The sequence below is a fragment of the Anas acuta genome, chromosome W (genome assembly GCF_963932015.1).
Source record: "Anas acuta chromosome W, bAnaAcu1.1, whole genome shotgun sequence".
Classification (NCBI taxonomy): Eukaryota; Metazoa; Chordata; class Aves; order Anseriformes; family Anatidae; genus Anas; species Anas acuta.
In genome coordinates this window covers 27,204,649-27,230,077 of record NC_089016.1, presented here as the reverse complement: position 1 = coordinate 27,230,077, position 25,429 = coordinate 27,204,649, and the positions used below count along the sequence as shown (strand labels likewise).

Here is a 25,429-nt window from a genome sequence, read left to right as displayed (position 1 = left end):
TCTGTATCCATGAGCCTAGACCTGTGCTGCATGGTGTTTGGGCTCACCCCTGAACTCCATGAAAAGACAAAGAGCTTCCTGTTCAGCACGGTTACTTTTCACTTCCACTTTGCTCTGCGTGGGGTCTGTCTGGCTTTAAAACAGGGAAAAAGGGAGGCTCTGGGTGCCTGCATGTCTCCAAGCTGCAGGGTAACATGCAAGGACCAGTTTTGAGTGTGGTGAACACAGCTTCAAGCTCAGTGCCTTGGTGCTCACCTTTGACCCCAAAGGCTGGGAGCTGAGTGCTCTTGCCCTGAGCAGTCACAGCAACTGCTGCTGCCACCGGCTGAATTTGATTCTCCTTTTCCTGCCTGATTTGAACGTGCAGCTTTGGCCACCAGCAGGTAGGTGGGGCACCCTTCACCATCTGTCTGGATCATCCAGCTTGGGGCTGGATTTAGTGGTGCTGGGGAAGTACAGCCAGGCAAGGGAAGACATGTTTAAACAAAGGAGCAATGCTATTGGCCACATGTGGCACAGCCCCGAACCAGAGGACAACGGGCCTTGGCACAGAGCACGGATGCGTGCTGTCGGCTTCTAGAGCATTACAGGAACTGAGAATTTTTGCAAAGATGCTTAACTGTGGATGAAATGAACAGAAAAGTGTCCCCAGGGCTTTTGGTGTGACCTCTCCCACAGCCAGAGCTGTGTGGGGCCCAAGCAATGGGAGTTTTATCCCTGAAGCCTGTCAGATGTAGAAGTGCTCCGTCAGCTTACCTAGGCTTAAAGGGAGGATAAAAACGGGTGAGGGGAGTCTCGTCATGGCCAAAGGATGGGGCTATCCAGGAGAAAGGGGGTTTGTGGGGAGAAACATACTGAAATTGAGAGTGCTGCTTAAAAATAGCACAACCACCTGCTGGAAGCTGCACTAGGAGGCCATGGGAGTGGAGCCCCCGGGGAGGCTGGGCAATGTCTGCTCAGGTGGTCTGTCCTAGTTCAGAGCCAACCACTGGCTGGTACCATGCCTCTCCTGTTCTCGCACCACCTTGCTTCAGCGTCTTGGAGAAGATGCTGCCAGCTCATGGGGCTGTGCTGCTGCTCTGCAATGCATTTGCTGTCAGCCACCTGGGGAGGGGAAAAGGACTGTTCTGCAGTGGGAGCTCTGCAGGACTCACAAAAGCTTTGCCAAGCTCTGTCAGGGGGTGGGCTTTGTCCCTGCTGGTGGCAGAGGGGTGGTGGTGCATGTGTCCCAGCTCCTGGGAGCACAAGGTTTCCCTGCCTCCTCTCCTGATCACAATTTAATTAGCACAATTAAATCCTGCAGGAGGATTGGAATCCCTCCTCTGTCTCCTCTGGGACCTGGCTCCTGAGGGGGACAGCCCCCACGGGAGCTCCAGGAGCATCTGCCTCTACCCTGGAGCAGCATATGGAGGCTGAGGGTAGCCCCTGAGAGGGAGCTTGCTTGGGTCCCTTCTTTGCTGCCATGAGTGGCAGCTCCTTGTCCTGCCCCTGTGGCCCTACAGCCATGTCTGTGGTGCCTCAGCCCTACAGCTTGGCCCTACCAGGGTCCATACAATACCTTCAGGGCTGCAGCCCAGACTGGTGTGTGCAGCATGGGGGCCAAGGCACTGGAGCTTAGAGCCTGGGCCCGGCCCCAAAGTAGGACTAGAGGGAATGGCCTCAAGTTGCGCCAGGGGAGGTTTAGGTTGGAAATGAGGAGACATTTCTGCTCAGAAAGAGTGGTGAGGCATTGGGACGGGTTGCCCAGGGAGGTGGTGGGGTCACCATCCTTGGGGTGTTCAAGGAAAGGTTGGACGTGGTGCTTAGGGACATGGTTTAGTGGGTGACAGTGGTAGTAGGGGGATGGTTGGACCAGATGATCTTGGAGGTCTCTTCTAACTTTAATGATTCTGTGATTCTAGTGGGGCCCCCTTCTGCAGCACCCCAAATGTCTCTCAGCCGCTCTCATGCCACCAGAGGGCAGGCACAGCCATGCTCCTTGTGGCCTCAGTCCCCACAGCCCCACCACGAACCTGGGCCAGCTGCACTGGCTGCCCCAGCTGACATCCCTGCCCCATGGCAGCCCTGTCAGCATCGTCAGCCCCTGCTGGGGGGGTTTTGCCTGCCATCCGGGGCAGAAGGCCTCCAAGGCTCTCTAAGAAGTGCTGGGTCCCCGGGTAGCCCCCACCAAGAAGCCCCCTTCATCACCCCAGTCCTGGCCACAGCACCCCCCTGCCCGCAGCCCCTCCTTACCCACTCTGGCCTCCATCCTTTTGGCATCTTGGCTAGACTTGCCCCCCTGCCCATGTCGTTTGTGTTTTTGGAGCCCCAAAGGGATGCAGAACCCTAAAATGGGGTCCCCCCAGTAATTGGGGGGGGTCTGAGCCCCTTCCCCAGCCGATACCACCTGCACCAGGGCAACCACAGCCCCTGTGTCTCCCATCACAGTGCACACCAAGGAGTTAATATTTTTTAAAATACTTTATTTTTCTCTCAATACTGACATTATCAAAAACAAAAAACAAACAAACAACACTATAAAACATTCAGATCGCATTGAAACTGAGAAAAATAAAGCAGCTTGCATATATGTGCTGACCTGTCTTCTCACTCCATCAGTGTCCACCAGGTTTCCATACATAAAACGCCACAGGAAACAGTGGAGGGAAAAGGTGTTGTGCCCTAACCTGAATTCAAACTGGTCACAAAATTAAGTAGTGCTTTAATTTAATTTAAGAGGTCTCCTCTCCCTGTGCCCTGGCCGTGGCACAGGCCATCCTCCTGCTGCGTATGATGCACTGTACAACTATATAGCCCCTGCCAGCTTGGCAGGCTACTTGCCATAAGCTGACACACACACACTCCGGACCCCTATTTCAAGTCAGTGATTTCTCTTTATAAAAAGGATGCCCGGGGGGGGAAGGGGGGGGGGGGGGGGTTGGTTTTGGCTATCTCGGTGCCAGTTGGGCTGGAGATGCAGAGCTGAGGTGGTGGAGGAGCCATACAGAGCTAGGTCAACTGTGCTGTGTGCTCTGCAGGACCCCTCCTGGGAAAAACTGGCAAGAGGCAGAGTTGACCAAGAAAGGTAAGAAATATAAAAATTCTCCTGATGGAAATCCAATTTTTAAAAAATACATCATTTAAAAAGAAAATCACCAAGCAGATTGCCTCATGCTCCTTCCAGTTCCACCATAACACCCAGAAATACCTCCTGAATTAAATGTCCCTGTAGAAAAATATATACATATGAATTTCTCTTCCTAATAAAATCTCTAAGGTTGAACTCAAACACTTGTCAAAAACTACAGTTCTGCTGACGCTTGGCTCTGCTTTTGCGCCCAGACTTGTGCTACACACATACTATGTTCTCACAGGCATGATGTTGGTATGGCTGAGCTTTTCCCCAAAAGTCGGGGTGAACCACTCCAGGAAACTCAAAGCGAGCAGAGCAAACCCTTTTAGAGTTTACCTAGCAAGCTAAATATATGTATTTAAAAAAAAAAAGCAACAATGCAAACTCAACACATCTGAACAAGAAAGCTCCCACCCTGAGCTCCCCCATCCCTCCAGCCAGCAGCAGGCATAGGGGTCAGTGGGGGCAGGAGGCTGGAAGGGACAGTCCCCAAGTGCTTTGATCTCCATTGATTGGCACAGGTGATGCTCGGTGGTGGTCTTGGCACACGAGTGGACTGAAGTAGGACTAGGTACCGTGGTCCCTGGTTAGAAACAGTCCAGCTACAGTGGCCACCACATACAGGAGTAGTCCTTTTAGCCTTATGCGCTCAGGAGTTTCCTTGGCACGTTGGTATGGACAGGACCCCTAACAGCAGCAAGTATCAAAGAGGGAAGGAGAAAACTAACACAGGGAATGTGAGATACTGTGAAGTCCTATTTACACTGCGCTTAACCCCTACGAGCCCATCCTCTAGTCAGAAAGTTGGCTTGAAAAGCAGGTGACACAAAAACTACACAGTGATGCACCTCCCCGGCCAAACAGCTGCTCTCTTGTGCAAGACAGCAAAGCTGGACCTCTAGAAAAACAAAACCAAAAAAAAAAAGAAGCTGGCAGTGAGGAGAGCTGCGAGGGCAGGAGTCTGTGCTCACCATTCCCCCGCCACTGGAGTAGAACATAGGCTGAGAGGGGAAGGGGTGGGAAGGGAGGAGGGGACTTTTGGGGAAGGAAAGTGTTTTTTTTGGCATTTGAAAGTGCTCTGGCACCTCTGCTCCATGTGGGCCGGATGCTGTGGCATGTGCGTTTGGAGTATTGCTGTTTGGAGAAGAGTCTCCGAGGCTCTAGGAGCACGGGAGGTGCTGCTTGAGGATCTGTCTCGTCTGGGGAGCTATTCTGTCTGGGAAGCGGATTTTGAACTCCACAATTAAGTCTCCTCGCTGGTTGGGGGCCTTGGGGAAGGGCAGCCCTTCCCCACGCAGTCTCTTCACTGTGCCTGGCTTGATGATGTCATTGCAGGGCAGTGGGATCACCCTCCCGTCGATGGTGGGAATGTTCACGGTGCAGCCGCACAGGGCCTGTGGGGTGAAGGAGTGAGACACTGTCAGCTGGGCTGCCAGCCCCATAGCACCCAGGGGTGCACCTAGTGAGACCTCCACCCCCCGCTCCCAGTCCCCAGCGCTGTGGGACAGAAGCCCCACAGGAGGCAGGATCCCCACTCCCCATCCCCTGCTCCTCCCAGTGGATACCAGATGCCTCCAGCTAGCACCCTGCAGCTCGCATTAACAGGGCAGCCCTTTGCTACCCAATCTGAGAGCCTGGCGGGGGGGGGGGGGGGTGTGCAGCCAAAAACCCATCTGAGCTCATGGGATGCCTCTGTGGTTCAACTGTCACCCTTCAGAGTCCGGGGGTTATCTATAGCACAGCCTGTGCCCCCCACCCCAGCCAAAGCCTCCTGAAGGTTATGCCAGCACAGGCCACAACACTGCGCTTTCCTGGAGGCTGGGGCCCCACGGGGCAGCTCCCCCCTGCCAGTCCCTTGTCAGGCAAAGGGTTGGGTTACTGCACTGCGCTGCTATCCCTGGCTATTTTTATACCTTGGTGGCCCAAGAAGGAAGCAAGAATGCAATGTTTCCCCGAAACTGCAGGCTTGGGGAGAATGGCCCAGGCATGCCCTGCATCCCTGCTGCAGGGACCTCCACATAGCCACATCCCCCCACTGCAAAGCCAGGAGATGATTTTCCAGGCTGCCATCCCCATCCCAGGGCCAGGCACTGCCTCCTGCAGAAGCTGGCAGCAGCTGCAAGCCAGCCTGCATTAGCGAGCCATGTGATGCAGGAATGCAGCAAGAAAAGCCTTGTGTCCTTAAATAACTCAGTTCTGCTGTACATGTGGGCAGCAGCGTCTCCAGGCTTTCAGCAAGGAGAGAGGCTGCTGATGATGGAGGACTGCAGAGCAATACTTCTGGAAGGGGAGGATTTGCTGTGGATGGTGCAAGCTGGTCCTGTCCTGCACACAAAGCACCTGTCCCCTTGGCCTGGGGCATGGGGGGTCCCAGCCCTCCTGTCCCCAAAAGATACCCTGCAAGGGAAGTGGGGGAGGATGTTCTGCAGCCTCCTCCCCAGGAAAAGCCTCCAGTGCCAGAGCAACAGGAGACAGCAGCAGTAGCAACCCTTCTTCCCTGCTGACCCCTGGCTTGAGGCTGAAGGCTGCTGCTTCTGCTGCAGTGCCAGGGCTTTGCACCAAAGCAAACACAGAGCCACCCATGCTGGGCTTGGCTCTAGGGCTCAGGTGAGCTGAGAAGAGGAAAGCTGGAGCCTGCTGTCTCCTTGCACATCTCATCTGTGCTGGGTCTCCTCCCAGACAAGCTTTTTCTGGCAGCAGGAGGAGGTTCATCGCTGGCTCCGTGTGAGCAGGGGGTGCATGGTTGCAGCTCTGGCAGGTTGGAGGGAAGGGAAGGTTGGAAGGAAGGGATTATTCCAGGGATGCTGGAGCCCTTCTGCTGGCTGGTACCCACCACCATGCGACATAGTGGGCTGCACAGGTACACATGCCAGGAAAACATCTCTGGCCATAAAATAAGAAGCAGAAAGGGAACAGGTACAGCGGCTAGACCTCAGGTTTCCAGCCAACAGGACCATCCAACTGTCTTTTTGCCTGTAGCAGAAAAAAAAAAAAAAAAAAAAAGAGAGAAAACTGATGTGCTGCCTTTGCTCTGGAGGAGGTTTTGCTGCAACCCCATGGACCTGCAGAGTGCAGAGGGTGACCACTCCCACATTGTCCCCTGCTCCATCCTCACCATAATGTGGCCAGAGAGAAGCCAGGCAACTATTTCGGATTCCAGAATGAGCTTTTAAGACCAAAGTAGGCCAGCACAAGCGTGGCTGGGACACTTGCACCCAGCCCAAGGGACAGGACTGGGAATACCAAGCAGAGAGCCCCTGCCAGGCTCGTGGCATGGGCACTGCTCCTCGGTGCCATGCTTGCCCTGCAAAAGCAGAGGGACACAAGCAGAGGCAGGCAGTAAGAGCGCATACAGGATCTCAGTGTTTCCTTCTTAGAGCCAAGACGCAAGAATTAGAGGCGATTGCTCCTTCGTCGTATGTTCCTGTTTTTAATCCTTCTCGCCCAACTTTGAGAAACTGGTTGTTGAAGCAACACCGGTGCCTGCGAGCGAGAGCCTGTAGCAGGGCGATGCACAGTGAGCACAGCTGCAGGAGCTGCCCTGCATCCTAGAAAGAGGCTCGTTTATCCCTGGGTATGAAATGAGCATGGGTTTGGTGGCTGAGCCACGAGTGCCACGCTTTATCTGGGTCAGTGGTGGGTCCCACTCTGCTGACAGTAATGGGGGGGGCAGCAGATGCTGCCACCTGGATGCTTCAAGGAAGGTGACACAAGGTAAAGAATGCCATGAGGTGCCTCTTCCATCTCCGTGAAATCCTTCAGCGCTATCTGAAGATCTGCCTTCCAGGAGCACAGCTGCTGTAGCAGTGTCACTGCTCCCTCCCTTGGCCTCCCACTGCGGTGCGCGCCTGTAATTTTAGGAACGGTCACATCCCTGCAGCCCACAAGTCTCTTGGGGAAGCCTTCTCACACCTCCTGCGTCAGCAGCAGCCCTCCCTGACAAGGGACATGGAGCCCGGTGGGACAAGGACGCGAGTGCCCTAAGTACTAGGACGTGGGGATGGGAAGATTGGCAGCCTGGCCACCAAGGTGGCATCACCCAGCACTGCTGGAGACAATATGGGTTAGAGGTTTGTGGATGCTGGGTGCTACAGGTTCCTATGGAAGAGTAGTCTGGAGAGCAGGCTCAGGTTTGAGAAGGGGCCATAAGGAAGCGAATGCTGCATTTCCAAGCCCTCCTGCCACCCTGTCCTGCTCTGGTGCCTCAAATGCTCCCTGCAGGGCTGTGGCCAGGAGCCTTGCTCCCCTTAGCTGCAGGACGCTGGCCAGGGGTCTCCAGCATGACCACGAATGGGATCACAGCTCCGAACGCCTGCTGGCATCCGGCTGTGCAGCTAAGGAGACCAAAGCTCAGGCTAAAAAAGGCAGACTCGCAAGGATGAACAGTGCAAGGAAAGCATTCAAAGCTACGGCTGTAGGCTTCGGTGATGAAGAGGTTGTACTGTGATTCACTCCGCCACATACCGAGATGGTGGCATATGGTGTCGGGGAGCTCCTGGCATCTGCTCCTGCTTCAGAGCACTTAAGCTATTTCTTCTCATGGAAGATAAAAGCAGCAAAGCACTGCTTGCCCTGCCCTGGCAAGTGGAAGGCTGGGGCTGGCAGCCAGGCCAGCAGCTCTCTGAGCATCCCCAGCACGTTCAGTTTGCAGTGAGGGAGCGCAGATAACAGGAAGCCCAGCTCAAAGAGCAGAGGAATTTGCCTGCACCAGCAATTTCTACTGGTCTCTCTTTGTGACTGCCATGATGTGAAGCAAATGCCCTGTTTACAGGCAGCTGGACAGAGATCACAGGTGTCCTGCGGGCAGGAAGCAGCTGGGTACAGCTCGGCACAGCGCAGCCAGTGCTTCCCCTGGCCTGGCACCAGTGCATGGGGCCAGGCAAGCTGCTTAGCTTGCTGCTCATGGGGCAGCTCCACGTGTGGCGCACATCAACCTGGACCAGCATGGGCCAGACATCCTGGGGGTAATTTTAACAGATACGGGAATGCACAGAAGGAAACATCTGAGATATGGCATGCAGGACTTCATAAATAATACAGCCTCCCAAGTATTCTCCCAAGTATTTCTGGAGAGGCCAGCAGAGCCAGCCCCTGCAGGAATAAACCTCTTTACTCGAATCCCCTTTGCAACACAAAGGAAATTCAACTCTCAAGACTACAGGTTAACTTGAGATGAGTTTGTTTCAGGAGCACCCAGCTCTGCCTGCCCCATGGGGTTGCCCTTGCCCCCACCATAGCTGGTCATAGCCCTGGCGGGGATGTGGAGCCCTTGCAAAGCCCTTCTGACTTGCTGGCACACTCAGGAGCTCACATTTCCCTACCTCAGGTCTGGCCCGTTGAGCTTATTTCTATTAAACGTATTTGAGAACATAAATCTGTCTTCAAAAAAAAAAAAATCAGCTCATTAATAAGATAGACAGTGTCTACAGTCTGAAAGGAACAGCAAATGGCAGCTGCCAAAAACGTCAATATTAAATGCAGCTGCCAGCTGAGATTTATTAAAAGGTAGTTAGACAGCAGCAGCAGCAAACAGCACATCTTGTTCTTGGGTAAGCTCCCCTTCCTCTCCCACCTTCACACGGTTTGCTGCTCTGGTGCAGTGAGTGTCACCATGACCTCCAGGACTGACAGCCTGGATGTGCTGGGTTTTGTTCACAGCCTGAAGATTTTGCCCTTTGTTCAGGGAAGCCAGAACCAAAGAAAGCAGCCATTCGGGGCTAAAGCAGTGCTCAGCAAGGTCAAGGTATCACCTTTCTCTGTGTGACCCTGCTCTCATGTGGGGTGGTGCCTGGCATCATCCAGGACAGAAACATGAACAAGCAGGGACCAGACTTGTGTCAGCAAACTTGGGGTTTCCCTTGCTCCTACAGTGCATCTGAGCTCTCCTCCACATGTGAATACCCTATGCTACAATAGAAGGGCAAGACATATGGGGAAGGGAGAAAATGGGTAAATACCACCTGTATTTGCTCAGGCAGCCCGGTGTGTTCAGTCAGGACTGTAGTACCCGTGTCCTACCTGCAGCATAGAGGCTGAGTGACTCTCCAAAACTGAGCACGAGCTGCTCTCTGTGGCTCCTCTCTGCAGAGGACTTTGCTCATGTCTCTCACACCCTACCTGGTCCTTCCTTTTCAGCACAGGACAAGGACTGAGTCCTGTCCTGGCCACAACCCAGCGCCACTTCTCACCCAGGGCATTTCCGCTGACACCCACCTCTTTAAGACTGATGTTTGCAGTGTAGACCATGTTCGTCCCATCTCTCTTGAAGTGCGAGTGAGGTTTGTCCTTGAGGATGAAGACGATGTCAGCAGGGATGTTGTCCGGCGTGGCATCCCCTTCTTTGGGGAATGTGATTTTGGTTCCCTCCTTCCAACCCCGTTTGATGACAATGTTTAGGATCTTATCCTCAGTCCGCATGGTCCGGCCATCAGCGCTGAGCCTTCTGCGGGTGATCTTCATTCTCTTGGTGGAGCCATGGTAGATCTCTTCCAGGGACACCTTCAGCTCGTGGATGATGGGCGGGTCTTGGACCTTCCTCCGTGTGTGCAGGGACTCCTGGTGCCGCCGGTGAACCCCATTAATGCCGTTGAAGCCAAACCGGCTGAAGGCACTGAAAGGATCATCATCATCATCGATATCCATGTCTTCCTGGTCAAAGCCATTGAACACCCGGGAGCGGCTGCTAGCAAAGAAAATATCAAAAGGGTTGGAGCCTCCAAAGAAAGATGCAAAGGTGGCATGGGGGTCTCCATGGAAGGTGTAGTGGAAAGCGTTCCCTGAGCCACCTGAAGAGCCACCTCCAGTCTTGAGACCTAGAAGAGAAGGGGGAAGATGAAACATTAACACTCCTTACCAGAAGAAAGCTGCTGGCTCTGCACAGTGGTACTGTGCTGGGACCCACAGCACCCTTGCTTTCCATGCAGCAGCACGGGCTCTACTGGCTCCAGGCAGCCCTTTCAGCAGCTCCCAGAGGTTCTGGTCACCCACCTGTGGGCCAAGAAGGCACCACCTCAACTCACAGCACACAGCCCTGCCTGTACACCCAGCAAGCTCCAGCTCAAAAGCTGTTCAGGTTTTGTTTGGTTACCTCCTCTCAAGCCATGGCCTTTTCATCTAACTCATTTCCTAATGCATCCCTGCAATGGGATGGTGCATGGCAGAGAAAGCCACCAGTAGCTGGGGCTGGAAGGCGAGTGCAAGAACTGGAGCAGGTCCTTCTGCAGGCCTTTGCTGCTGCAGATGCCTGCTGATGAGGACTCACACCTGTTCAGAGAAGCCCTGTGCGTTACAGGAGAGCAAGCATCCCGCCAGACTTTTATTGGCCACTCCAAGCTGCATGTGCTGATCTGCCACAGTCAATGCACTGGGTCTGTGGTATCCAGTTGTGCTGCACAAAACCCACTTTGGGTGAGTTATCTGTTCTAGCAGCCAGGGTTCTAGCAGCCCAATTCACAAACCAACAGAAGAGTTTGAGGCTTGCACCTTCTAACAGCCACTCCCAGGCAGAACTGCCCTGCCAGGTGCTGGGCAAAGCCTCACACCACTGTGAGCCCTGCAAAGTCCCAAGCAGCCAAGGCATGCCCCAGGTAGCCCCCCCAGAAGAGGTCACACCTGCAGAACACCCTCAGTGACCTAAAAGGGGGAATGAGAGAGCGGTTGTGGAGTCTAGCTGCCCAGCATAGTAAAACCACACCACAGTCCTTATGGGCTGTCACTTGTGCCACCATCCTCCCTGCTGGCAGCAGGGAGATACAAGGGGGACAAACAGAGTGGACAAATGTGGGGGTCTGTTCTGATGTTCTCAGCCTCCTCATGTGGTCCATGGCTCTCATCCTTTGGCCCCTGCCCTGCTGTACAAACGTCTGTACCCTTGCAGAGCCTGTGCTGCATGTGGGGACTGGGCTGTAGGGCAGGAGGAGCAAATCCCATGAGCCCACCCCAGTGCATGGGACCCCAAAGACCCTCAAAACACTGACCCCTCCACCCCCAGGCCACGTATTCCAGAAAACCAAGCATTTGCTGGAAAATGAAAGGTTTCCCACTGCAGGAATGCTGGACTGGTGTGGAAGTCACTGCTTGGGATAGGACATGTGGCAGTCCCTGTCCTGCCATGGGTCAGGACACCTCATCAGCACGTCCAGCACCCTCTCTCCGCTATGAAACTTTTCCACATCTTTCACATTTCTCAGCACCCTGACTTTCTGCACAAGGTCTCTGGACACCACTGGCTCTGCCACTGTGTCTGGCTGCTCACACAGCTGGAATTATGGAGAAACCTGGGCAGGGGAAGGTGGCCTCCCCTGGCCTAAGGGATGGGGCACGCTCTGCACAAGAGGATGGATCACAAAAGGAAGAGGCCAGGTGCATGATTATGGGCCAGCAGGGAAAGAGCTATTTACTGGGGAGCTCCAGGATAACTCAAGAGTGGCTACAAGTCACAAAGAAATCCAGGCCCTGCTCTTGCTTGGGGGGCAAAAGCCCAGAGACTACCAAAAGCATGGAGTGGAAGGGGAGAGGACCGAGGCTAAGACAACCGGCACTGCTTGCCAAAAGCATCGAAGGGGTTTGGTGTTGCTGGTGCATGAGCCCCATGGGGCAAGTGCTGCAATTTCTCCAGACAACCCCATGCCCCTTAAGAAGGACCAAACTTGATGTTTTTCCTGTTTTGGGTAATTCAACCCAAACTCTGGTCCTGTCTGTGGCCCTGGAACCAGGGATGGAGAGGCAAGGCCTGCTTCAAGCCCAGCCTCCCCATCCCGCTGCAACGAGGGGGCTGCTCCTCTGCATTTATTTTTTCCTTACTACTTAACTCACTCTTATTTTAGCCATCGTCATCCCTGGAGAGCCCCCATCCCCAACAGGCTGCAGCCAGGAGGTTTCACCTTTACACAGTTGCCTTAATCCCATTATGCCAGTCAGAGGCCAATGCAAAGACAGGGTCCAATTTCGGCAATGCCTCCAAGGAAATGCTAGTTTCTCACTTGAGATAGCCGCTTCTAATTTTAAACAGCACCAAATCACTGTGGCTCGGTGCGTCCCTTGTGGCGGTGACATAAATAATGGGTTAAGGAACTCATATAGGCAGAGCATGCGCTGCCAGGCAGAGATTTTCCAAAGCTTCGCCCAGCTCTGTAGTTTTGCTCAGATAAACCGGGAGGGGTCTGTCAGCTTCTGGGTGTGAAAGCACCCAGCTTGCTGGGCACACAGGAGGGGCTGCATCTTCCACTGAGCAGCCTGTCCATAGCTGACCTGCTGCTCTTTCAAGTACCCAAGTACCTGGCTGATTAATGCAGATGCTATTCAGTGCTCTCCTCACCTTAAGCAAATAGGGTTGCAGTCTTCCATATTTGAATAATAAGGCTGTGTGCGGTGGAGCTGCTCTCCTCCTCCATGCCAACCAGGAGACAACAGCAGCCACTTAGTTTCAAAACAAAAACCTATTATTTAAATTGGGAAAAGCTTTGATTCATGTAGGTCAGCCTGTACCGGGGAGAAAAGTGGGACTAGCACACTAGCACACTACCAGGGATCCTGCGGGGGGACATCCAGGAAAAAGGGACGTTACTGGGCTGGGAAATTTAGGCCAAGTAAAGGGTTGCTAAAGCATTATCGCAGTGTGCAGGCACGACCCAGGAGGCGAGCTTCTTTTCACTTCCATCACCTCAGCGCTCGCCCTTTGGAGGCAGCACTGTGGAGCTCTCAAGTGCCATCTCCCCAGCTGGGAAGAGAAGCAAAAGTGGCTCCACTGTGGCACAGCTGGCAGAGAAATGGGTTGGGACACTATTTCTGGCAGTGAGGCGAAGCAGGGTCAGTGGAGTGTTTGCTCTCCCCACTTTTGCTCCTAGTAACCTTGATTCGGAGGCAGGCATGAGCCCTGGGGGTGCAAAAACACCCCCTCACCCCATATGAACCTCCTTGGACCCACACAGACAGCCACCAGGATGCCTCTGTGCCTTGGCCAGCCCTGCCTCAGAGCAGGAGCACAGGTCCCCTTACCTTCCTCCCCGTACTGGTCATACACGGCTCGCTTCTTGGGGTCACTCAGGACATCATAAGCCTCTGCAATCTCCTTGAACTTCTCCTCGGCATTGGGGTCTTTATTCTTATCAGGGTGGTACTTCAGGGCCATTTTCCGGTAGGCTTTCTTGATTTCATCCTCATTGGCTCCAGATTGGATGCCCAAAATCTTGTAATAGTCTTTCCCCATGACGGCGACGCTGCCTGGTGCTGAGTACTTATTCCTGAAAGCAGAAAGACAGCTGGCTGCAAGGAGAGCATGGCACTCGGGCAGCCGGAGATCAGAGCAGCACACACTTATCGCAGAGCTGCCTCTCCCTGCATCACACTGCCCAGCAGCAACACAGCCAGCTCAAGTCCATGTTTTCCTCCAAGGGGCCCAAGCCAAGCACGAGGACATGAAGCAGCAGTGGAGGGACACGTTAGTGTGGCAGGACCTGCATGTCCCTGGGCTCTGCCTTTGCCTCCCCGAGCTCCAGGGTGTGGAGAGTCATCCTGGACGGGGACCACCAAGGCATTGCGCTGGGTTATTATAGGGGCAAGGCTGACATCAGGTGAGACCGCTTGGAGGCATGATGGTCTAAATTCAGCTGTCCCGTCCCCCCCACAACCTCCTACTGGCTGCCTCCTGGGGCTTTGCCAGCCCAGAGCAAGGAGAGGAGAGACTCGAGGGGCTGGGGGAGTGGCAGCGCAGATGAAGAACCAGCAGGGATTGTGCCACTGTGCTCACCTCAAAGGAACTTCAAACATTTTGTTCCTGAAAGCAATTGGCATTCAGCTGGAGATAAGTGCTTCCAGCATGTCAGAGCTGTAATTTGTATTTAGCAGAGAAAGAATGAAGCCATTAGACAGAAACATCTTGTGATGGTGGGAGGTTTTCTTTTTTTTTTTTGGCAGAGGGGGGAACACTTTCTAGCCTGACTTGCACTCCCTTAGAGTCTTCAACTAAATGTTGCAGTAAGCCAGAAATATTAAGAGGTGGTAAAATGTCATTGCAGCCTGACACAACGCAGTGAGGTCAGCACAGGCAACCAGCTCTGTGCATTCACTTTCCCCATCATGTGGGAGGCTTAGGACAAAGCCATGCCTATACTAAGGCATTGAAAACCCAGTGGCCGAAACCCAAAGGGAAAGGGTGGGTAATTAATTCACTCCATAGGCATGCTGCTGGAGCAGCAAACCCAACAGAGTCATGGAAATTCAGAGAGCAGCTCGAGGAGACATGAGACCAACTGCTTGGGGCAAAAGCTGAGCAAGACTTAAACTCCTTAAAACACACTTCCCACTGCTCCTTACCCTTCAGTTTTCCAACTGTGAGCTCCAACCTGCTCTGTCCCACCTGGCAGAGCACAGCTCGGTGCTTGCTCCTTGCCATGCTCTTCTCCAGACCTTGCCCCCAGCTGACCCTCTGATCTTCAGTGCTCTCTGCTAAGCCTTTGTGCTCACATCCTACTCCCCTCTCCAGCCCTGTTTTTTTGTTGTTGTTTTTTTTGTTTGTTTGTTTTTGTTTTCCCTGAGCTTGCTCCAAACCCACCCTTGCCCCTTGCTCCAGACAGCCCTGAATTGCCCTGGACAAACCAACCTGGGCAGCTCCAGCCCTTTGAGCCCCTCCAGCAAATAGGTTTCTGCATCAGACCCTTTCCTTCAGTCATACCAGGTGTTCACCCTGTCCATACTCTGTCCATAACCAGGTGCTCCTGGTGGAGGTCTTGGAGGGACCCTTTGCTCCCAACCACCAGCTTTGCCCTTTCTGCCCCAGCCCCATAACAGTCACTTGGAGGTCTGGAGGAGGGGGCCAGGCACTGCCGGAACCATCCACCCCACAGGCTTTAGGGGCAGAAGCAAGAGGCAGTGCTGCCACACTTGTTAGAAGCACAGGAAGGCCTCTGGGGGCATAAAGAGCATCCTACAGCATCTCCAACTCCCGGCTTCTAAATGCCAGCACATTTCTGTACCAACACAGCCTCCAGCAGGAGCCCTCCAGCTTCTGTGCAAGGAGCAGCCGTCTTTGCCGAACCCACACAGCCATTAAAAGATGCTCTACTCCATGCCCACCACCATCTGCATCTGCTCTGATAACTCCCAGCAGGAGCCCGTGACAGGGGGAGGGGGGATGCAGCAGGTCCCCAGCCGGCACGGGAGGTGACCTGAAATGTCTTTTTACACCACTGTAAAAACAAGCCATTTCCACAGCCTCCCATGGGAAGGCAATGCGAGGGAACCAGCTTCGCTTGGAGCAGCACAGCCAAGGTCAGCTGCTCCATGTGTGCTGACAGGTGGCAACCTGATGGGCACCACAGCACAGACCAGTCCAGGACCTGGCTTCCTCACAGACGTCAGCCCCTTTTCTACACAATCCCAGGGAAAAAAAAAAAAAAAAAAAGCCGCCTCCAACAAGGTCAAACAAGACAGCACTAAATTCAACCCCTTTTCACACCCCGATCACACCACAGACCAAAGCACAGAGGTCGCAAACAGATTTCACCCCAAACCGATGCTACCAGAGACCCCCCCAAAACCCTGAAGCAATTCCTATAAAAGTACCCAAACCGTCACTCTCCCCACTACACTCACCCAAGGTCTCCGGTCTTTACCCTTGAGAGGTCTTTGGGGGAGTGCGGGGGATGCTCATGCCGTGGCACCATGGACTGGACCAGCCGTGTCCTATTCCTGCCCCAAGACCCACATCTCCCAGCCCCATCACCTGGCAATACTGTCCCCATGCCCTGGTGGGTGACCCATCGGGTTAAGCCACACTCCGGAGGCAACACTCACATGTGCAGTGGTAAAACAACTGTCCCTGCACAGCCTCCCTCCCACCTCCCCGGGATCAGCTGCACCTCACCACAGGCTCCTCTCCCCCCTGCCGCTCAAATCATCCTGCTCTGCCTTCCCATTTAACCCGCTCGGGAACAGGGGAAAGGTGCTGCTGAGCAGGGGGCTTCAAGATGGGTAAGTGGTATCGGCACCTGCATTCGCTTCCCCAAACACCTTAGGAAAAAGGGTCCGTGGTTCAGAAAAACCACAGATGCCCAGCTGCAGAGCAAGGTGCGGGCATCTCCCAGCTGGTGGCTGCGATGCCAATAGCCCAGCCCCCATTCTCCCCATAAAAAATAATAAATAATTAAAAAAAAAACAAACAAACAAAAAACATTTTTTCCAGCCCTGCACATGACATCAGACCATGCAACTTCTGGATCGGTGAGTCGGCTGAATAGCAATCACTTGACATAATCCCTCTGCTCTGCAGTCATGTAAGGGAACAAACCTACACAGCCAGCAGCCCCACTAAGATTTTCCACCCCGCACTGTATGGTCGCGGCAGGGTGACGAGCCAGGCACCTCAGGCCATTAATTATTCCTCGGCCATGAGAACACAAGCACGAGACATGGGGAGGGACACACTTACCGAAACTTTACAAAGACATTCCGAGTCCAAATGGTCATCTTTAAAGGCTATACCTTTATTTTAAACATTGTGCCAGCTCCTCAGCCTGGCAGGGACAAAGGCAGCGGCTCTGAAATCAGCCCCAGCTGAGGGGATGTGGGTGCCAGTGAGCTGTCCTTTGGAGGCTTTGGGCTTCCTCCCTGCCAGCACAGGAGCCCATCCACGAAGTCGCTTGACAGGCAGCAACTTTCCTCTAGGTGGTTTCTTGCTGCTTTCCTGAGCTAAGAGGCACGGGGTGTGTGCACGGACCCGTGTGGCATACTCAGATTCCCGGCTTCCAAATTAAAGCATTTATTTCCACAGCTGGCTCAGGCATCCTCCCCACTCCCCAGACTGCTGCTGCAGTGGGGCACCCACCCTCAGTCCCCTGTTACCTTAACAGCCCCAACACAGCTGCCTCCCACCCCCCCAGAAGCGGCGAGAACAAGGGACCCAGTGTCCCTGGCAATTAATCACTCACTCCCAATGTCAGTCACAGTGGGGCCACATAGCACATGAGAGAGGGGGGAAAAATAGGACAGCACTGATGCACCATGAGGCAGAAAAAAGTAACAGACTGCTTTGCACCGGCCCTCCGGGGGTCCCCATGCATGTCCCCCCCTTCCCTGGGTGCTGACACTACTCCCTGTGCTGGAGCAGGAGGGGTCCGGCAGCCACGGTCCCACCATTGCAGCTCCGACCTCCCCTCCCAGTTCTCCCATCAGCACAAAACCTACTTCTGGAGAAGTCACCTTTATGCCAACGATGCCTCCTGCTGTGTGGCACCCCGGGACGTGCCAAGGGAATTCAAAGCCACCACATGTCCCCCCGATCCCCCAGCTCAACCACCAGCCCCAGCACAGAGAAACTTCAGGGCTGAGCATCCTCCATCTGGACGCACAGCGCAGAGCATCCCACCCGAAAAATGACCCTTAGGGAGAAAACCCCAAGGGATGCAGGGTCTGTAAATGGAGGTGCCAAGGGAGTACCGTGTTGGAGCTGTGCTGGGTGCATACCTCTCCGCGCGGCTCCAGAAGAGCAGGATGGCCGGCATAGCAGTGCCAGGGTGGGCGAACCCCAAGTTCTGCTCAGGCAGCTTGAGGGGAACGCAGCGTGTTGGGGCAGGCAGTGCCACCCGTGCCGGCTGGCAGCCACAGGGAAGCAGCCAGCAATGTCATGAGTACACGCAATGAATCATCCCATCCCTGGGCCCCCACATGCACCGCCCACATCCCCCTTCTCCACTGCCAGCCCCCCCCCCCCCCCCAAACCCTCCCCACTTGGGTGCCGGCACTTGTGTGGGGACAGGGTTAACCTGTAGTTCTTGGCTGCCAAGCACCCGCAGAAACTCCACCACCAACTCCACCGCCGGGGGCTGGCATGAGGATGGGGTTAGACTTCTGTACCCCCCCAGAGTAGGGTCCCCCACTTTTAGCCCCATTGGAATGCGTGAGACTGCATGGGGATGGGGTAAGCCCCCCTCACTGAGCCCCCATTTCCAGCCCCACTGGGGCACCATCACCTATGTGAAAATGGGGTTAACCCCCCTGACTCCCCCCCCACACAGGGTCCCTGATTCCTAGCCCCATAGGGGTGTATGCACTTGTACAGGGACAGGGTTCAGCCCCTTTGCTGGTTCCTTGTGTGGGGTCCCCACCTCCAGCCCCACTGGGTGCTGTGACCCACACGGGGACGGGGTCCAGCCCCCTCCCCGCACAGTGACCCGCTTACAGCCCCTGCGGGGAGCTATCACCTGCAGACCATTCACCAACCCCCCCATGGGGTGCTGTGACCCATGTGGGGATCATGTGCTCCCCAAGCCCCCTATGGGATGCTGTCACCTGCATGGGGACCAAGTCCCCCAAACTCCCCATGGGGTGCTGTGACTCCTGTGAGGACTTTGTCCCCCAAACCCCCTATGGGGTGCTGTCAACCTCGTGGGACCGGGGGGATTTAACCCCTTCCTGCCCAGCCGGCTGTCACTTCATTGGGGACAATGGTTTACCCTTTCCTTGCCACCCCACTCTGACACCACATGGAGGGAGTTAATCCTTTCCTCACCACCCTATCCGGCCCCACGGGGGGTGGGGGTCACACGGGGTCGAATTAACCCCTTCCTCGCCGTGCAGGTTAACAGTTCGTATTAACCCTTGCCTCGCCGCCCTCTCCAGCCACCGGGGGGGGAGGGGGGGGTAACCTTTTTCCTCCCGCCCACCTGACTGCGATGCGATGCAAAATGGGGAGGTGGGCTGACCCTTTCCCCCCCTCCAAACGGGGGACATCCCGCGACCCCGGGGAATGACCCCCCCCCCACGGGGCTGTCACCCCCCCCGCCCCCCCCGCGGGGCGTGGGGGCAGAAAGGGGGGGGGGGGGGAGGGGTGCGCGGTCCCGGCGGTGTAGATACAAGGTCTCAGCCTCGCCATCCCAGGGGTCACCGCCACCACCCCCCCTCCGCACTCACCGCTCCCGCCGGCGCCGCGCACGCACTGCCCTCCCTGCCCCCCCGCCCTCGTGACGTCAGGGGAGTCCCGCCCACACTGCCCCGGCGGAGAGGGAGGGGGCGATGGGGAGAGGGGGGAGCGCCCGCCCCGCCGCGCCCCCCCGTTGGGCCGGTACGATGCCCGTCGAGGCGAGACGCCACGCTCATTGGTTCTCCCCCGGGGAGGAGGAGGGGCGTGGAGGGAGGGTGGAGGCGGAGCGCCCCGCCTTCCATCTGCCGCCACTCATTGGGCGGTTCAAGCCGGCACTGCCCTGTCGGAGCGCTGTCATGGGGTGGAGGGCTTGAGGCGAGGTCCCGCCCCTCGCCGCCGGGCCCGGGTGGCTTTTTATAGCGGTAGGGTGCGGTGGGATCCCCTCGGGAAGCTTCTGGAAGGCGTGACGTCAGTGGGGCGCTGCACGGCGCCCCTCTCCTCTCAGCGGGCGGCAGCTGTGTTGGAGCTGGCGGAGCCACGTTGGGGCTGGGGTGTAGGGTACCTCTGTGTCCCCCCTTCTCAGCTGCTGAATGCCTGTGTGTGGGGACCAAGAGGTGGCTGCTGCTCATGTCATAGAATCATTAGGGTTGGAAAAGATCTCCAAAATCATCTGGTCCAACCATCACAACAATACTAATGTCACCCACCAAACCATGTCCCTAAGCACCACGTCCAACCTTTCCTTGAACACCTCCTGTGGGGCTTGTGGCATTTTCTGACTGTTCTCCTTAAGTTCTGCCTGCTCTGTGCAGGGAAAAGCACGTGTTTTGGGAAGCTGGAGTGGCTGTGGCTTCTTCCCATTTGGCCCAAGAGCAGTGTTCGGTTCATGTCCAGTAGCAGAGCACTGCCCACCTCCAAGGACAATGAACCCAATTTTGATCTACAAAGCCTCAGGTGCTGAAGTTGAGAGCTGATGTGAGACACTGAGGCTGTTAGCATGGCATCTGTCATGGTTAAAGTGCTGCGCTTTTGCACCTTAACTGAAGAAGTATTTAAATGGACATTCCGGAATAATTTTTGGGGTGACAACCAGCCCTTCTCCTGGGGGTTCGTCACATCATTGGTCTCTCCGTTCCTGTTTTAGGGCTGGGGTCTCCAGCATGCTCTGCTGTCTCCTGGCAGGATGCCAGTGGCTGCCCAGGATCCTTTCCTCCCATGAGGTATTTGTGGAGCATCTCTGAACTGGAAGAGTCAGTGTTTTCATTGTGCTCTCTGCACAGCATCTGAGTCATCACGATATTAAACCAGCACTTACTGTTATCTGTTATCTGTCTATCTTGCTGTCTATTTGTTCTGCTATCTGTGTACCCAGAGGGATTGCTGCTCTTGCTACAAAGGGCTCGTGCCACTCATCCAGTGCACTGTCAATGTCCTGGGCTTGCAAACTCTTTCTGTTCCCTTTCCCAGCCTTTCATCAGCAAAGGCATTGGAGGCCCTGGGGCAGAGCTGGCACTGACCGTATCTGTGTCCATGAATGACTGGTTTGGCGTGCAGCTGCGTGGGCTGAAACAAGGGCTGCGAGAGCAAGTGCTTTGGCTCAGGAGCCCGCAGTGTGGGGGCTGGATGCAGCCTGTAGGCCACCAAAAACTAGGCAAGGGAAGGGTCAGCAGAGCTCCTGCTTCCCTCCCTGGGTGCTGCGCCTGACAGTGGCCGTCTTAAGCAAAACGGCTCTTCCTCCACAGCCTGTCTGCCAGCACATCCGGCACCCTTTTAAAGAAATGCTAGAAAAGTGCAGGGAAGGGTGACAGGAATAATTAAAGGTATGAAGCAGTTTCCATACAAGGAACAATTACATAAACTAGCTCTCTTCCATCTGGGGGAAGAGATGACTGAGGGAGGGATGACGGAGAATAATAAAATCATGTGTGGCTGGGGGAATGTGAGCAGGGAATGGCTGCTTAAGCTTTCTTCCCTTAAAGGGCTTGCAGGTGTCATGTGCTGAAATAGGCAGTGGCACCTCAGGGCATGAACATGCTTCTTGGTGCAATTTGGGATTAACATTTTGGAGCTGCTGGCCTTGGGGGAGTGGATGCTGGGAAGGTGTGAAAAGCTTGTCTGGGATCAAAAAGTGATTAAGCAAATTCCTGAAGAGAAAATCCACTGTGGACTGGCAAGCACAGTGATGATGCTTCTGGCTCAGGAAATCCCCAGACTCTGGGCAGCTGGAGTGGGAGAGCATGTTTCAGGGATATTGTGCTCACCTCAGTCTTCAGCTCTTCCCAAGGCATTGGCTCTTGGTATTCATGACTGGGAGGCAGGGGAATGTGTAGGGCTGCTTTTCTGTTAAAACACATATTACATCATTACTTGGTGTTTGAAGGTCAGAGCAGCAGATGAGGCCACTGAGCTCTGCTAACTCCTGACCCACATTGTGACTGCCAAGTCCCCAGCTGCTGTCATACTGCTGTGAAGGAGACCTCTCCCCTGGCCCTACCATAGCCCCCGTGAGCTGGAGGTGTTTGTGGGGCACAGCTCAGCCTGCCCAGGGCACAGGGATCCCAGCATGGTTCAGCAGGTGGGCAGGAGCAAGGTGCTTGCCATTGCCATGACCCCAGTCCTGCTCGGGCTCCCCCGCTCCACGCAGCGCAGGGAAGTCTCCGTCTGGGTGAGCTCCAGAGATGCATCTGAGGACACCGGGCTTGGCAGCAGCATCAGGGTTTGTACTCTGTTCTCTGCAGCGAGAGCAACACCCACGTATTCAGTGCTGTCTCTTCTTCCTGCCTGCTCCCATCCTTGGAGATGCTGCCCTCCTTTTCTAGCACCCTGTGCTGCAGGATGAAGAAAGGGCTGCAAGAAAAATCCATACCCGAATAATGATGATGATGATGATGATGATGATGATGATAATAATAATAATAATAATTATTATTATTATTATTATTATTATTAACGTTAACGTTAACGTTTAACATTGACATTAACATATTACTGCCCCCTTCCTCACTTTCTGGTGTCCTTGCTGTGGTTGCATCTCCAAGGTGGCGCTGGTGGGGCTCAGCCTTCCAGGTCGGGCTTGGGGGCAGCTCCTGCTTGCAAACTGACCATGGTCCTGAGGGAATGGGGACCTTGTTCCTCTGGACTCAGCCAGCTCCCTGCCTATCCCCAGAGGAAGCCACCCAGCAGGGGTGGCTCTGCCAACCCCTGTAACCCCAGCTGTGTCATGAGTCCCAGCATGAGGCAGGCTTGTGCCTGCTTGGCTCTGAGCACTGGGGCAATTCATGTAGGAAGGGTCTCCAGGAGGTCTCTAGCCCAAACCCCTGCTCAAAGCCTTGGAATCAGAGAGGATTGCTCAGGGCTTTATCCAGCCTGGTCTTGAAAACCTCTGAGGATGGCGACAGTGCTAGAAGATCCTTTTCCAGCAGCCTCTCCCATGTCCTTGTGGCACTGCATCTCATCAGAGCCTCCCCAGTCTCCTGAGGGCACACAGGAGGAAGGGGCTGAAAGCCGCTATTAGTGCTAATGATGATGTTTGATCTGTCCTCGTGCATCGGTGCTGAGGATGCGGGCCGCTGCCTCCCCCTGCCAGCACTGCCGGTGGCGGAGCCAGCCGCTCCACGCTGTGCACCCACGGGGGTGGCATAATGAGCCGTGTCCTCAGCTCAACCTGCTGCTTCCTCTCCCGGCAGTGTCTGTGCTGCCAGATGGGTTATTTTATTTTATTTTATTTTATTTTATTTTATTTTATTTTATTTTATTTATTTTATTTTATTTTATTATTTCATTTCATTTCATTTTTCCCCCTTCCTGCCTCTATTCTCGAGTGGTTCCCAGCTGGTGCTGGCATCCGGCCCCTGCCAGACCTCTCTTCCCAGGCTGACTGCAGCAAGCCCCCCATGGTGAGCCCCTCAGGCTCCCATGTCAGACACATGGAGAAGATGCAAGTGGCTCTGCATGGGAGGACTTAGTCTCCTCTGGTGCCCACACCTGTGCCCAGACTCTGGTGGAGCAGCCAAAACCAGAGGGCAGAGCACATGGGAGTGGGACGGGAAGGCAACAAGGGTAATGCTGCAGTGTTTTTGGGGGACCCCCAGCAGGGAGGCCAGCCTTGCTGAGGAGCCTGAATGGCATTGTACACCCCTGGAGACCCATCTGCACATGGGAAGCATGTGCTGATATTTGGCTTGTCTCCATTTCACCTACCAGCTTTTGATTTGGTGCTTGCTCTGCTTTCCTCAGCAGAAGAGTGCTGTGGCATCTGGTGTTTTCTCCTGCGGATAGTTCCAAGTTAGTTTGTAACCACGGATGTTCCCAGCAGGGATGGGTTATGGCTGGAGGTGGTTAGTGTCAGAGCTAGACAAACTCTCCGCATCTACTGGGAGTGTGTCCCTCTCATGCTCTTCCTCTTGTGGATCTGTGGATCTAATCAGTAATTTCCAAAAGGAGCTGATTGTGCCAAGATCCTATTAGTTCATCAGGGCACAAAGTGGTGCCCAGTTGATTGCTGTAGGAAGCTTAATACCTCCGTGGTGTTACCAAAGTGTTACCTCTTAAAAAAAAAATGACCTGGGGGTTGGCTGCCAATGGCAGTTTTCTGAAAGAACAGGTTGGCTTGCTTTTATTTTATTCTTGTCTTCATTGCTTCCCAAACTATCTTCCCTGTGACTGCCCCAGCCCGATGGCAGGTGGCTGCTCAGAGATCATTGTGGGATGCAGGTGATGTGCTGGGGACAGAGACTCAGCAGTCCTTGGAGTTTTCAGGGTGTCTTTGGAGCTTTCTGCTTAATCTGGTCTCCCTGAGTGATCACCACCATGGTATCTGGGCATGTTCTCCCTGTCCTGCCTGACAGATGCCTCTAGCTCTAGCGGGTGCTTGGCACATGGGTTTTTGCTGGATGTGTTGCCTGCTCCTCAGGGAAAAGGACTTGGATTTGCCTAGGCTGCCTCAAAGGCATCCAACAACCTGCTGTGTGGAGGCTTTACTGATCCGTACAGCTGTGGGGCCACATCTGGAGCATGGGGGGGGGTTAATTCCCAAAGCCATGTCCGTTACTCAAGGTGGTGGGCTGGGAGGATGCAGCTAAAGGCACCCCAATAAAGCTGCCCATGGTTGTCTCTGGCTGGACATTGCCTGCCTGGCTGCGGGGTTCCTGAGTGCAGTGCCTGTGCTGAGCTGGGGACAAGGCAAAGCCCATCAGCCTGCAGTGGGTTAAGGTTAAAGAGGGCCTTGGCAAACACCTCTCTTCAATTTGTTGAAAGACAGAAAGCAAAGAATCCAAAGTTACAGCGTGGTATGGTCGGGGAGCAAACAAACAGCAGCATCTCTGCCTGACAAAGGGCTGGGAAAATTAATGCTGGAGCAAAACCAGCCTCAGGCTAATTCCCCCTGTGCCTCAGCCTTCAATAAGGGAAGCGGCACTGAATGCACAGCCCAAAGCAGGGGGGAAGAGTGGGAGGGAGGTGGGGAGGAGAGATTGTTGCTGCTGAAGGGGAACAAAAACTCATTCAGTGTGCCCAAAGCAGGTTGGCTGCACTACCCGTGGCCCTGGGGAGCTGCTGCACACTGGGACAATTGCAGGTCTGCTCCTCAGAAAAGTGCCGTCCTTCAAACAGCACGCAACCCCTGGCAGTGCTGCATGACCAGGGAACAGCATGTGCTCAGCTCGCTCTGGCATAGGGGGAAAGTGATCTGGAAGAATGTAAATCCTCGGGGCTGGTCTCAAATTCTAGATAAGCTCAAGAAAAATGAGGGTGATAAATTGGAAGGAAATGCACCCAGAGGGTATAGGGTGCAGGCTTTGGGTACTTTTGCTCCCTCCAGGTGCACCCCTCAGTGCCTATGGTGCCAGGTGCTGCATGCCATGCTGGCGCTGCACTGTGGTGCTGGGTGCTGCTGGGAGCCTGCTGGTGAGGGGGTGGGTGGTGGAGATGGGATGTTTTCTTGGGCACTTCCCCAGGCTTAAGGAAAAAAAAAAAAAAAAAAAAAAAAAAAAAAAAAAGGAAAAGAAATGAGCTGAACGTGCTCCCCATGCAGTGCAGTGGCTTGTCCCACTCCCAGGTTACGTAAGGACGCAGGCAGAGTGGGGTCACACCAGGGGGCAGGCAGGGTTCAGACAGGGAGCAGGCATCTCTCTGCCCCAAATGTGTGCCTTGGGCATGCTGAACCCAGTTCAGAGCTGTGCCCCACGTGTTCACATATGTGCACATGTTGCACTTGCCCCAGGTTGTGTGAAAGAGCATGCCATGAGCCAGCACATCCCAAAGGAGTGTAATAAATGACTGAGTCCCGAATAGGATTGCAATTAAAGTTTACAAATTATTAAACGAATAGAGGCAAGCAAACAGCGCTGGGTGCACTGGGAGTCTCCACTCCACCAAGATGCACACCTATTACATCAGGCGGCTGTTTTTTATGCTCCCAGGCTGATACATATTCATTACTACTTCTAGAAAAGGCAGGGTTA

At 54.6% G+C, this 25,429-nt stretch overlaps 2 protein-coding genes across 3 annotated transcripts in view; both read right to left on the bottom strand.

Moving 5' to 3' along the window:
• Window positions 1-25,429, bottom strand: part of LOC137846711 (uncharacterized) — a 420,446-nt gene that overhangs the window by 341,332 nt on the left and 53,685 nt on the right. The window lies entirely within an intron of this gene.
• On the bottom strand, window positions 4,121-18,945 carry LOC137846795 (dnaJ homolog subfamily B member 5-like). Of its 2 annotated transcripts, none has more exons than XM_068664906.1 (4): window positions 17,573-18,929; window positions 13,109-13,353; window positions 9,326-9,924; window positions 4,121-4,506 (listed from the first exon to the last, which is right to left on the bottom strand). In XM_068664906.1, the coding sequence occupies exons 1-4, from the start codon at window positions 17,608-17,610 to the stop codon at window positions 4,273-4,275; spliced, it is 1,116 nt and encodes a 371-aa protein (XP_068521007.1). In that variant the 5' UTR covers window positions 17,611-18,929; the 3' UTR covers window positions 4,121-4,272. The 2 variants fall into 2 exon arrangements, with proteins under 2 accessions (XP_068521007.1, XP_068521008.1); XM_068664907.1 differs by lacking the exon at window positions 4,121-4,506 and adding an exon at window positions 5,473-6,085 and having other exon boundaries at window positions 17,573-18,945.